General features: G+C 38.4%; 1 protein-coding gene across 12 annotated transcripts in view; it reads left to right on the top strand.

The window, feature by feature from the left end:
• Positions 1–14,309, top strand: part of szt2 (SZT2 subunit of KICSTOR complex) — an 89,276-nt gene that overhangs the window by 22,930 nt on the left and 52,037 nt on the right. For 8 of the 12 annotated variants that reach the window (XM_060867806.1, XM_060867815.1, XM_060867808.1 and 5 more), the window contains 18 exons: positions 624–795; positions 873–965; positions 1,075–1,156; positions 1,700–1,999; positions 2,401–2,539; positions 2,741–2,857; positions 3,313–3,382; positions 4,172–4,357; positions 4,520–4,795; positions 4,882–5,146; positions 5,610–5,684; positions 5,828–5,966; positions 6,872–6,998; positions 7,646–7,766; positions 8,972–9,124; positions 10,504–10,606; positions 10,779–10,893; positions 12,278–12,365. In XM_060867806.1, coding sequence (XP_060723789.1) covers positions 624–795; positions 873–965; positions 1,075–1,156; positions 1,700–1,999; positions 2,401–2,539; positions 2,741–2,857; positions 3,313–3,382; positions 4,172–4,357; positions 4,520–4,795; positions 4,882–5,146; positions 5,610–5,684; positions 5,828–5,966; positions 6,872–6,998; positions 7,646–7,766; positions 8,972–9,124; positions 10,504–10,606; positions 10,779–10,893; positions 12,278–12,365 — 2,621 coding nt within the window. The remainder of the gene's footprint in view (positions 1–623; positions 796–872; positions 966–1,074; positions 1,157–1,699; positions 2,000–2,400; positions 2,540–2,740; positions 2,858–3,312; positions 3,383–4,171; positions 4,358–4,519; positions 4,796–4,881; positions 5,147–5,609; positions 5,685–5,827; positions 5,967–6,871; positions 6,999–7,645; positions 7,767–8,971; positions 9,125–10,503; positions 10,607–10,778; positions 10,894–12,277; positions 12,366–14,309) is intronic. The other 4 variants (XM_060867807.1, XM_060867814.1, XM_060867817.1 and 1 more) reach the window with 2 other exon arrangements.

Genomic DNA, 14,309 nt, shown 5'->3' on the forward strand with positions numbered 1-14,309 from the left:
TATGTGGACTACAAGAATGTTATTTACTGTACAAAAGGAGAAATGAATTACTTTGTGTGAAGATAAGAGGAGATTTTAATCTATAACTTTCATGGTAAAGACAGCGAGTAGCAATTAATGAGAATACTTGCAAATGTCACCAATACTCAATAAATATGCATATTAATTTTTAATTAATTGATTGATCGGTTTGTTTGTTGGTTTATTGCTTAGATAGTTAGTTAATTAGTTAGTTAATGTATGTAACCACTTTATTGTGACCTTTTATTAAAATGAGGAAATACAAGCTAAGCAAAATATATCTATCATAAGATAATACAAATTGTTTTACTTTACAATATCTTTAACACTCTGGGTGGGTTGCCAGAGCTTCACAGGGCTCCATGCAGACATGCATTCACACACATTCACACCTAGAACCAGTTTAGTGTAGCTGATCCACCTACAGCCACGATTTTGGGAGCTGAGTGGAAACTGGAGAAGCTGGAAAACTTGTACTTGAGGAAAACATGTGAAACAGACAATAAACTCAGGATTGAATGGGGAGATGTCCCTGTAATGTTTTTTATGTATGTTGAGAATTATGCCAGATGAGTTCAGTCTGTTGAATTCCCTCTGTTTAGAGTTGAGCTGGAAGATGTAAGTGATGTGGAGTCTAAAGGGAAAGTGTCGACCCCTACATCTCCTGAGGCCCCAGATGAGCCCCGTTCCCTCAGAGTCCCAGAATTCCCTCTGTCTCTGCTCCACTCGCAGCAGGAGTGTGAGGTGTACCCCAACCTGCACAAAATCATACAGGTTGTACATCAAATCAAAATGGCATAGTGACCGTTATATCTGCTGTTGAAACCCTAATATTTTTATTTCTTTTGTAGGACAAATTTATGGAGATTGGTGCTCAACATTTTAAAACTGTTCCCTCCAATCCACATTATTTCTTCTACTGCCCCCAGTCCTCAAAGAAAGATGTGAGCTTACATAGATGTTCATTTTTCTGTCATTATTTTTGACTTAAACAATCTTTCATGTGCTGTTACTTCATTTTTTTATATATACTGTATATATTATACCTCACTGAAGGAGGATTCAGATGAAGAGAGAGAAAGGAGGCCTAGTGAGGACTGTGATGTCTCGGAGGCTGAGCTGGCCACAGAGGATGGTGAGAAATCGTATTCAAAGCATCTTATAGAAAGTTTTCTGAAGTCTCAGTCAATCAATGAACACATCCTAATTCTGGTTCACTGGGTCACACACTAAAAGTTTTAATATTGTACAAAATAATACAGACAAGACACACACACACATTCTTCTTCTTATTCTCATAATTAGATAAAGTTTAATACATCATTGCAATGTTATATGCAGTAAATAAACAAAAGGAACACGTATGTTTTAAATTGTAGCTTAGGAAAAAAAGAAAAAAAAAAGGCAGAACAGGCCACGCCCACAACTGGTGACCGTAACAAGGACACACTTCTTTTTTTGTTTACGTGAATGCACTGTGAAAAAATATTTGCATATTGTTTATTGAAAGCATCATCTTTCTAAAATAGGGCAGTAAGCCTTTCAAAGCTGTGTTTTCCAGCGTGATTATATAGTTCGGGGTTTCCTATTGGTCTGTATTTTACTTATTTAAACAAAATACTAATGCTGCTTGTTTTAGCTGTACTTTTTTATTAACTACATTAAACTAAATTCTCAGAGAACGTGTCCGGCTGCTGCATGGTGTCAGAGAGCGACACGGATCTGGAGGTGGAGTATCAGGACCAAGCCAACGGGAAAGCTGAGGAAGGAGATGTGGAAGAGGGAGCAGGACACGACTCTGGGAGCGAGTCAAACACTGTGAATCAGGATGAAGACTCTTTCAGCATCCTGGATGGAGACTCTGTACTCGAAGCTCCTGAGCCTGAGATGCCGCCTTTATTCGTCCACCTCGTCTGCTCACTTGGCGCAAAAAGCTGCCATGGCTCTATGCCAATTAGGACACTGCCCACCTGCCTGGGTATGTAAAACTACCCTCTGACAGATAGTAGTTCATTAGATTAACACTTAATCAATAGATAAGTTACAGAATATTTGGTAATTGTTTTGAAACTTGGATTTCTAGATATTAGAGTTTGAAGATCGTTTCCAAATCAGGGAGAATCCAAAGCACAGAGTCGTTAAAGAAATGTTTCTCTTACAGCAAGAAAAAATTAAAAAACAAACAAGTAATGAAATCTAACTCACCCAAAAGTTAATTACTGCCCACACACTTCATCCTGTTCTGCAGTAATGTTTACTGCATGCTGATGTAATCTAGGACACAGTGTGACATTGTTTAATAAAATAAAGCATGTAGTTAAACATTATGGGGAAACCATTACTTTTCTTCTCAGTTATTAATTTGTTGTGTTGTTGCAGGTGAGCTGATCAGTTGTCTGGAGAATGCAGAGTCTCTTCAGTCCATGGATCTGAACGAGCTATCTGTCACTCTGGACATCTTTGTGTTGACATTACCCCTGGACATAGAGGTCATGGCATCTGGCATCAATCATATAAGGTAAGAACTCCAACTGTATTTGCTGATGTCATGTTCATTTTGGTTTTGTGAATCTTGGGAATAATAAGTGCATCAATTCAGAAAATGTCTAATGGACTCTATTTAAGTACCCTTACTGCTTGTTGTCCTTTTTCTTTGTGCATGTCCGTTTGTGTGTGTATGTGTGTTTGTGTCTGCGTTTGCGTGTGTACACATCCACAGGTACACATCTGAGAGCAGTGTGTCTATGAACCGCTCCCCTGGCCAGCCGTCCTCCTACCGCTCGGACGAGGAGCTCATGGAGAATCTGGACTGTCTGCGTGGGGTTGGAATGGATGGGTCAGTGTGTTCACTTTGTTTGTTATAACACACTTATGGGACCAGGTGTGTGCTAATAATTGGCCACCCAACATATTTTGATATTTACTCTTCACAATATTCTCATTGAAAATATAGGCACATTTTTCAATATTTTATTACAGTATATTCTTTTTTTGGACTATATTTGGTACTTATTTGAGACAAGTTTAAAGGAATATTGAATGTTTAATATTCTGCTCTTGTTAAGGTTTTAGTATGTCCCTGTAGTTCAGTGATATATTGTTCCCTAAGTTGATGCCCTTTGTACAATTTTGATCTTATACATTTAGTGGTGAAATGTTTACATCATAAGCAGCTTTCATTTGATTATAGCCGCTTCGACTGAAAAAAAAAAACGTATTACAACGTAAAAAAATTCATATTTTTATCTTATCAGCTTATTATGTGATATTGAAGCTTGTCTTGTCTTCCAGTATGACAGGTGATACCCTGTCTAAACTCCCAGTGGCTCACAAACAGGCAGTTCTAGCTACCATGGATGAGGTGAGTCTCTCTGCCATGCTGGCTGTGCCAACTCTGCTCTCTGCCTGTAAACCCAAATAATATAAAAAAAAAAAATTATTCTTCTAGAACCCTAACCTTACATTCCAGTCTATACAATAGCATCAATTCATTCATTCATTCATTCATTCATTCATTCATTCATTTTCGACCGCTTATCCGAACTACCTCGGGTCACGGGGAGCCTGTGCCTATCTCAGGCATTATCGGGCATCAAGGCAGGATACACCCTGGACGGAGTGCCAACCCATCGCAGGGCACACACACACACTCTCATTCACTCACGCACTCACACACTATGGACAATTTTCCAGAGATGCCAATCAACCTACCATGCATGTCTTTGGACCGGGGGAGGAAACCGGAGTACCCGGAGGAAACCCCCGAGGCACGGGGAGAACATGCAAACTCCACACACACAAGGCGGAGGCGGGAATCGAACCCCCAACCCTGGAGGTGTGAGGCAAACGTGCTAACTACTAAGCCACCGTGCCCCCCACATCAATTCTTATGGACTTCAATTCAATTTAATTGTTACTATACATATAAAAATTGGTATTTCAAGGCACAGCTTAACATGCAGCATACTGCATGTAGACAGAGCAGTTACACAGATGGAGAAGTTCATCCAGAAATTATATTTACACTATTATAAAACATATAGTCAGTAGCAAGAGTAACTGTTGTCTGAAAAATCTTTCTCTTCCTTGTGTTTATTCTCTCTCTCTCTCGCTCTCTCTCTCTCTCTCTCTCTGCCTCTCTCTGCTGTAGATCCGCTGGCTGCTGGAGGATGAGATCGTCTCAGCACTTCGTCACTCATCTCTGGTGGATTGCTCCACTCTGCAGAAGGTGGCCGATCATGTCTTTCGCTCCAGCGGGAGGCCTGGCTGTCATCATGAGCTTGTCCCTCTGCAATTTGTCTTTGGCCCAGAACAGTCGCTGGAGAAGTTTAAAGAGGTTTGATGAGTTATTTAATTATTTAATATGTTTTGATATTTTTTATGGCTTAATTAAAATTGTGTAACTATAAGACTGAGCTTCTGTATGCTTTTAAAAGATCTCATATTTTTCTCACGGTAAGCACTGACGATGTATTCTATGGCTGTTCTTTATCTAAAGGAGTTCAGGCGTATTTCTTTTCCCGGTTACTTGTTAAATGCGGAGAAGCAGAATTTCTACTACGTCTCTCGGCGTCGGCAGCATTCGCACAGACTACAGACAGCCCGGGAATTAAATCAGAACTCAGCCTTTTCTCAGGGAGAGAAATCCGTCTCTCAACCATCCCCTTTCCTTCCTGAGGTCGGAAGTAACTTGAAAACAGCAACTAATCATTCCACAGTTACAAAGGAGTTAGACAGTGAGGCTGAGCTTCAGGAAAAGGAGGTGGAGTCAGAGGTAAATTAGCAAAAATGGTTAAAAACTCACATCAAAAATAACTTGATTACTGTCATTTGATTTGTAATGACAATGCTGTTATCCAGCAGGTTGAAGGAGGAGGTGAGGTGATTCAACACCAAACAGAGGAACAGAAGGAGCAAGCAGAGATCACGGAGGAAGATGAAGACATTAAACCAAGAGCTTCAAATTCAGCAAGCGAAACTCTGTCTGAGCAAATCAGAGCAGCTGCTATAGATGACGGTCATTCACAGAGCACCAATCAGCAGACAGGCAGCAGTGTAGAGCACAAACCTCCTCCAAAAACTCATTCTGGGAACAGTCTGGAATCGGTACAGTCTGTTACACATGGTGAGTATTTTCAAAAACATCTGAAGAGTGCAACACAATGAGGCAGGCTTTGTCCATGTTTTTATTCTTGCTTCTTGCACCATTGTGTTAAAATTTTCTTAAATTTTGTATCAGGCATTTGTTCCTATGCAACTTCCACTATTTGTTCAGTCAGTCCTTTTGCCATCCAGTTTGTCCTGAACAGACTTTCCTTACCATAAGTCCTTTACCGCACAGCACGCAGAGTTTATCTAGCTGTATGGAGAACATGACATGAGGCACATGGCGTTCAGTTTCTGATTGGCTGTCTGTTGCTAAGCATCTAGCTGTAACATTTTAACACCGCATTGTTACACGTTATACATGTTTAACACTACAGTGTGGAGTTAATACATATAAGTGGTGCTAATCCGATCAGCAACGATTGCTCTGCTTCTAAATTATAAGTGTGAAATATAGTTGGTCTAATCGTTTGTGTTTTCAGGCAGTGGAAAGATCAGGCAGAGCCGGGTTCAGAGTGTCGTCTCCAGCCAGGGAAGCGTGGACTCAGACATGCTGGGTAACACTGTTTATTACACATCACTAACTGTATGAATGAATTATGACTTTATGACTGTTAAGATTGATCCAGGCTTTGAGGCAGTGTACAATATTAGAAACATAGCAATGGAGTATGCTGTGTTTATACTGTCCTTGCGTTAGGTTATGACGGCGGCAGCAGTGACTCAGAGTGTGATGGACCCTCCATAGACGATCATGAGATCCACAGTCCTCTCATGCCAGATTTCTGGCTTATTGTCCAAATCCAAAAGGACAGACTGGAGGTTTTTTCACACTCCAGGTTTGCCAAGCTCACATGACACACTACAGCTTTCTGTTTCACACGCTATGCATGCAAAAAGCTTTTGTTTACTCTTCTTTCTGTAGAGGACGTTTTGACCTTTTTTTTTTTTTTTTTTTTTTACCTTAGAAGGTATATGTGGTCCTTGAAGTGGTCCAATTATTATTATTATTTTTTTAAAACTTCTAAACTTATTTTTCAAATATTGTAGTCTATTATTATTTATTTATTTATTTATTTGAATAATTGGACCTTGAAGTGATCTTTAAGGTCCAATTATTTCAATAAAATCTACAATAAAATATAAGTGCAGAAAATCTCCCTTTAATATTACCACCCCAACCAAAAGGAAAAGTACAATTCGTCACTTTTATTTCTGAGATTTGAGCCACCAGCATCATACACATTAGGACTGATATGTTCTTTAATTAGTGCCAGCTGAAGAGCCTAGTACTTGAGCTTATGGCCTACTTGTGGCTCTTGTACACATTATTTTCAAACGTAAAATATCTTGTAGAGTGTAAGTGATGAATGCTTAGTATCAGAGAGTGGGTAATCTGCTTAAAAACATTTTTCATTGTAATGTCTAGAATAAAGCAACAGTTGTCATTAGTAATGACATGACAGTCGTCATAACTGAGAATGCCGTTGTGATCAACTATATATATCTTGAATTTTTATTATATTAAGTCTTTATACTTTTCCTTATGTTTACCTTCTGCTCTATGTTTATGTTCTGTAAAGCTGCTTTGAGACAATGTCCATTGTAAAATGCGCTATACAAATAAACTTGAATTGAATTGAATTGAATTGATTTGGGCTTATGTGTATATTGCCTTTATTATCGTTATTATTGCCTTTTTCCCCACTGTTTTGAATATTGCACTATGTTTTTGTGTTTGGAGGAGTTTTATTGCTGGGAAAGAGACTACGTCTGATGGAGAAGAAGAAGAGGAGGAGATCCCAGAGTACCTCCGTCTTCATCAGCTTATAGTGGAAGAGATCGGAAAAATCTGCAGAAAAGTCAATCAGGTAAATTTGTATTTTGTGAGCTTCCATTTAGAAGATATAAACATTACCAGACTTGCACTATGGTATCTGTATCTGTGGTATCATGTAATTTATTATAGGCATTGCAGTATAGTCCTTTAGAATATAATATTACAGATTGTTGGGCTATGAGATGGTGTGTGTGTTGGTGAAAGGTTATGGCTGTTAGTGTTTTATTTGCAGTGTATATTGGTGTAATCTTTGTTTGTGTTTGTTTGTTTCTTGGTACATTTTAACGCATGGATATTGGTTTATTATAGAGCTATGTTTTAATATTTTTGGTGGTCTGTCAAGTTTGTCTGCTGCTTGTTGGTTGTACTAGAGCTTACTCAATCGTGAGTGATGTTCCTTGGCCTTGATTTCTTATGGGTCATGCGTGTTCATCACATTTTGCTTGCCTGTTACTGGCGCTGCGGCTGTGCAGGCTGTTACCAGCGCAGGTCTTTAGTAGGACACTTAGCAGCTACGCCGCTAAAATTACATCCGAGCAAATTTTAAAGCATTCTATTAAGCAGCCTGTTTGATTGTTTGTTTGTTTTATCATTATTTGTATTTGTTTTTCAACCTGTTCTATATAAATGAAACATACAATTATGATTATTAAATCTATATAATGTTTGTTTCAACAGCGCCTCTTGCTACAAGACCTGCATGACAGTCATGTGTGTAATTCACTCCTGGTGGGAGAAAGTGAGGAAGACATCTGGAAAAACGAGCCTCTGTATAGGCAGAGAGCGGCCACATCAGACGGTAAAGATGATAAGTGTAATGGGGTAAACACATTTAGTGGAGCCCATCAGCTGTCCATAAGGCATGACTCTGGAACAGCACTACTGATCTGCCTCTATATCCTCTGTAACAAGTGATTTTAAAGCAACACCTAAAAACAACTACTTTTAGTTTTCCTTTGTTGGTTTTTATGAAATTCGAAAGGTTCCCCTATGAGGCTCCCTAGCTCAAATGACACTACTAAAATAGCAAAGCTTGTAGAGAGATGGGCTTGAATTCTCACTCATTGACTTGTATTTGTCACACATTCCCAAAAAACATCTGACACGTGCCAAAGGGAAGGATATATTAAGTGTAAATGTGATTGTAAGTGTACGGATCTGAGCCACTTTGAAAAGGGTTGGACAATTGTGATGGCTAGATGACTGGGATGTCTCCAAATAAGGAGATTCTAATAAATGCTAATACAATTCAAAAAAATGAATTGTTTACGGTCTACTTAATTTTTCATTTTAAATTTTAATACCATGAGCAATAAGGAAGAATTCCTCATTTTTACAATTTAGTGAGTTAGTTACAATTTAGTATTTTACTGTGAAACACTCTGAATATCCTGTAGGTAGAGTTATGAAAGCTAACACACAAACCCACATATTTCATAATATTGCTCTGAAGATGTCCTTTTTCCTGCCTTGTTGTGTTTTTTATTTTATTGTGGCTGCTGTCGGGTCTGAATTAGCACTCTCATTTCTTAACAGAGCAGATCGTTCCGCTCCACTGTGTGCAAATGAATTGAATCCAGAGAGTAATTGTGCTGTGAAACTTCAGAGGATCTCCAGGGCAGCATCAGGCACGATGCTGAGAGAGAGGCACTGATAGTGACACGCTATTATAGCCTTATTATACTGAAGACACTGCAAGCCTCTCTCTTTAGTTTTTTTTCTATTTTTCTTCAGTCATTTTCATTCTGTTTTATGCTATTCCTCTGCTTCCCTCTGTCTTACTGTTATTTGTCCATCTGTTGGGCCCCTGAGCAAGGCCCTTCACCCTCAATTGCTCAGTTGTATAAAATGAGGTAAATGTAAGTTGTTCTGAATAAGGACGTTTGCCAAATGCTCTAAATGTAATCTCTTTCTTTTTTCCTCTTCCTTTTCCTTCCTTCCTTCCTTCCTTCCTTCCTTTCTTTCCTTTTCCCTCCTGTACCCCTCTCCTTGCATCTGTTGCAGACTATAATGCGGATGAAAGCTACCAGCCGAGAGATTACTTGGCTGCCACTATGCACTTCATGCCGGGTCACTTTGCATGTGACGTAGTCTGGAACACCATCATCCAAATCCACCCCAGACTAAAGATGGGGCCCAACATGGGAGTGGCACGAGGTGAAACAAACACACACACAGCACACACACAGAGCACACACACATTTATTCAAACCCCCAGTAATTCAGATCATGTTCCATATAAACCCAATGGGGACCGACTGTCTCAGCCTCACATTATTACTTTTGTGGTTGTTTTATTTATTTCAGTTTAACTGAAGCAAATCAAATCATTGAAACCAACCCAGAATTCACCACCAAGGGTTGGTGTGCCTTAACTGTAATTGTAGAGGAGTTTCTCGAATGTTTTCATTTATTCACATTTATTATTTGTTTGTTTTTTTATGAAACATTCTGTTGAACAATGATAGCAGTCATTACCAATAAATGTTGCCATTGTGCTGGTGAGTGATTGGGGTTTTTGTTTTTGTCAGTATTGGTTTTTGATGATGTGTGTGTGTGTGTGTGAGTGTGTTTAATTATAATGATGGAGTGTGATCGTTTTTTCATGGTAAATAGTGGTGTTTTGTAGTGATGGAGGATTGTGTGTGGTGGTGAATTCAGGTATTTGATGATGTTTGATACTGAATGCTGGTGTTTGGTGATTGTTGCTGTTAATGATGGGTAAATTCTGGTGTTTAATAGTCTGTGGAATGCTTTCATGGTAAATTCTGGTGGTTGATAGTCTGTGGCTTGTTTTGAAATTCTGGTTTTTGATAGTCTGCGGATTGTTTTGATGGTAAATTCTGGTGTTTGATAGTCTGCGGATTGTTTTGATGGTAAATTCTGGTGTTTGATAGTCTGCGGATTGTTTTGATGGTAAATTCTGGTGTTTGATAGTCTGCGGATTGTTTTTATAGCCTGTAATGGTGAATGTTGGTGTTTTCTGGTGAATGTTGGTGTTTCCTAGTGTTTAATAGTGAATATTTGATGGTGATTGTTGGTGTTTGAGGGTGAATATTGGTATTTGATAGGGAATATTTGTGTTTCATGGTGTTTCAATTTTTAAATTTGTAGTTGATTATGTATGGAGTAATGTTGACTTTAACATTGATATTTGTTATATTTGAGGTTTGGGTGTGTTGGAGAATATTTAATGGTGAAGTTTTCTACTGGAAATACAATATATAGGGTAATAAAATTTGAGTCTACAGAATTTGTTAAAACTGTTGATCCAAACTGCTTGGTTAGCTGTTCAGATCCACAGCCACCCACCTTATCCCAAATGTAATAATGAAATAAATAAGCACTACAGAGTGCTAAGCAAAGTTAGAAGTAACACAATATTTTGTACAAAAGACTCAGAAAATGTACACATTACAAATAACATGGTGCAAATGATTTATTTTGTTTATATTTGGCATTATTGTTAATAATTTTTTGATATTGTTAATTGCTAACTGAGGTTCTCAAACACTTCCTGCTTTGTACTGTATCAGCAATCCAGGCTCTGCGTTCAGTGTTGAGTGCCTTCTGTGTGGTCAACCGCAAGAACATGTTTGTGTATCAAGAACGCACCACCAAATCAGTCTTCTACCTCAGGTCAGTGTGGTGGTCTGATAACCTCCATTAAGTCTGGCTTCTACTCTCTTACCACTCATCATCTCTCATCACTTATTCATGCTGGCACCTGCTCCGTTTATATATTTTTTGAACGCCTTATTGTGGTCTTTTTCTCTCAACTGGTCTGATTCCACTGTTCTTCTCTCATCAGACTTTCAGAAACCTCTCAGGCAGGGCCTTACAGTGATCTGGATATGAATCTCCATGTTTCTCGCTCCCTGGGTTTGGCTCGCAGTCAGGAGCCTCTGGGATCTGAAGATCTTACGGTACTGTCCACACACACTAATGATGATGTAATGGGTTTCCTATTCCAAGTTGAATGTATAGCCAAACATAAGTTTCTGGGTTTTTTTTTTTAATTGATTACTTCTTTTCTTTTTTTAATATTGGCAATCAATTTTATAAATCTTTCATAACCAAGTTTCTACAAAGTGGAGTAGGATTTGATATTGCTTTTCTAACTAAAAGTCTTCAAGCAGCTTTGTTGTTCACCATCTGTTTGTGTTTTGTACTCCAATTTTAACTCCACACCAATGGATTCCAATCCAGACACTACTGTGATGCAGTTCCATCTAAAAGATTTGGAATAATATAACATGTTAATGCAATAACTCTAACTTTTATTCTGAAATACACTAAGAAATGTCAAATTTCGTAACATTTTGTAATGTCAAAAGCACAATAAGCTGGGAGCTGAGTGCTAATCGTGAGCATGAGCAGGTGTTTGGAGAGGAATTGAAGTATTTATTTTTTAACTTAACAAATTCTTGATATTTGAGAAGGTAAGGGATGAGTGACTGAGTGTAGTGGATGGAAAAAATGGCACATACGGCAGTGCAGTGGCTAAGACGCTCAGGTGATAAGGAGATTGTGAGTTCAAATCTCCAGATGTCACGGGTTGCCCTTTGAGCAAAGCCCTTAATCCATAAGCTGCTCAATTGTAAGTAGTGAGCCATATGTGTTAAATAATTAAAAAACATTTTCAACTATATCTTCCTTTATTCACTTCTTCTCTGAGTATAATAGACGAAAACACGTCATGCCGTCCATCCAGTTCTGTTTTAGATTTTTTTCCATTTTTAATTACAGAGCATGCTTGTGTTTTTATGTCTTTTACTCCCACATCCTTCTGACGTAAAGTCAGTTTGCCGGCATGATGTACTACTTGACAATTTTAATTGTTTCTGTGTTTTATGTTAACCGGGAAGCTGGTAATTTATTTTTCAGCAGCAGTTGCATGTATTCCTGGCTTTGCAATTACACTGAACATGCTTTCATATATGGTGTGTTTAGGCATCCTCAATACCTACACATTAAGTATCAAGAAACTGCAGCCCTACAGAAGTCATTACAGCTCTGGTTGCAAGCGGAGTCACTGCTGGGTGATTTATTTACACTGCGGTATATAAAACAGGAACACATCCTTCAGTTTAGTAGCTTGATGAGTCTCTCAGAGTCTGAGAGTTCTCCTTAAGGAGGAATGAACCACAGAGCAAGCTATGAGGAGCTGGCAGTACATAAACTGGAAAATAGGCTACAAGGTTGTGTGTGGGAGAGGCAGAGGGGGAGAGGGAGAGAGAGAGAGAGAGAGAATTCAATTCATGTGTGTATATCATGGATGTTTGTGTTATATATATGTCTTGTTTCCAGGGCTCACGGTCATCTCTGGAGGGCTCAAGGCCAGTTGGACAGGTGGACAAACACATTCTGCTGTTAGTGCATGGAGTGGGACGTGCAGGTGAGAGTTTGTTTGTGTTTCTGTCTGTGTGTCTGTGTGTGTCTGAGAGTGTGTCTAATCTTTATTGTAAGACGTATTCTCACACTATTACAAATAGGCCAGTGTTTAAGTATAGTATTAAGCTAAAACCTTGTTAGATTGGAATTAACATGGGAGTTGATAAAGCTATAAAACTCTGTGAGAGTCATATATATATATTTATTTATTTTTATAAATTCTGGTAGAGATGGAGTAAGTGTCACTATGTGTTGCATTATGCAGTGATGACGTGTGTGAGTTAAGTACAGGATGAATGCAGTACCACACACATCCTGCTAGGGAACGCTGTTACTCTTTATACAGCTGTTAAAGCCATGATGTCACCACTTTGTCTCTTTCTCTACTCACTATTTCTCTTTATCGTTCATCTCTTCTTCTTATAATAATAATAATAATAATAATAATAATAATAATAATAATAATTAGTAGTAGTAGATGGGTATATTTTTCACCAAGCTTTAGGAATACAGTGTAAAACTACTACTACTTCTAATAATAATAATAATAATAATAATAATAATAATAATAATAACAGTAGCAGCAAAAATAGCTAAAATAACTACCACAATCGCTAGTATCACTACTATTAGTAATCGTTTGATGGTAGATCAATTACTATCTAACAAATTGCAGTAATGAGAGTGAGAGTAATAACAGGAACAACAACAGCGGTAAAAATGCCCCACCTCTCACTGCTTCCCTCCTACATAGTCCTATAGGAGTGTGTTGTAGGAGTAGCAGGGGTTATGTGAGAAGGTTGTAGTGCCCACTGTCTCTCAGCAGGTGATATGTTTCCCAGTGTTTCCACTATTTAAACCTGGGGCATTAATGGTATAACTTTATAGAAAATAGAAAGATCCTCACACAGGATCCAACTGATTTAAATAGATCGGGTAGAATTTATGTATAAAACATTGCTGCATGTTTCCTTGAGTGCTTGGATTGACACAAATGGCCAACAGTGTCTTCTTTTCTATACATTCCAATTTATTCCAGATATTTATGTTCTTCTTCTGTGTTGTCATCAGCGTTGATGTTAGTGTTTTAAGCTTATAACTCCAAGCAACTTTCTTGCATGATCAGATTTGCGTTCCTTACTTATATCTACGGTACATATTTTCCTATTGCATTTCTTGTTACAGACTGCTTTAAAATAATAAATGAGTTGGCTTTGGGAGTTTAATGGAGTTTAAACTCGCCTCAAACTCGCCTCAAAAAGTCTCAACATTTCTTAGGACGATTAAATCTTTCAATTCAACTTTATTTGGACAACAGACATCATCACTAAACATCTTAACATGAATCCAGATGTAGATTTAGATGGTTTTTGCACAAGGCACATTTGCTGTGGTCTGAATCTGAGTGTGATTGTTCCCAGTGCTCCATTGCAGCTCTGGTCTGGTTTCAGATCCTCTCAAGCCCTGGCGCCTGTGCGTTCACCTTTTTTTTTACTGTTATTATTATTTTGGTGCTATTATGCACAGAAAGGCACTTCACTTCTTCTGTCTTGTAACGTTCCCCTGCCTCTCATGGCACACGTGTTGTGGAAATTAATGTCAGACTTCAGTCCCTACAGAGCAAGCCAGAGATGATGGAGGTAAAGAAAACTCCCTGAGATGATATAAGGAAGAAACCTTGAGAGGATCCAGACTCCAAATGGAACCCACCCTCATCTGGGTGACAGTGTATAGTGTAATTATACATAAATAAACTGTCAAACAGTTCAGTTCAGCTAGCCCAAGATAGTCATTAAGATTATGATTCCAGGTACAGAAAAAACCTACCATATCCAGACAAGATTATTCAGTAAAGCAAGAGAGACTTAAACATAAACCATCAGAAATGTATTGACTTATGCAAGGTCTCTTTAACCCTGATGGGAATGTTTCCTTGCTACATTCAAAA

The sequence above is a fragment of the Tachysurus vachellii genome, chromosome 4, assembly GCF_030014155.1.
Source record: "Tachysurus vachellii isolate PV-2020 chromosome 4, HZAU_Pvac_v1, whole genome shotgun sequence".
Taxonomy (NCBI): domain Eukaryota; kingdom Metazoa; phylum Chordata; class Actinopteri; order Siluriformes; family Bagridae; genus Tachysurus; species Tachysurus vachellii.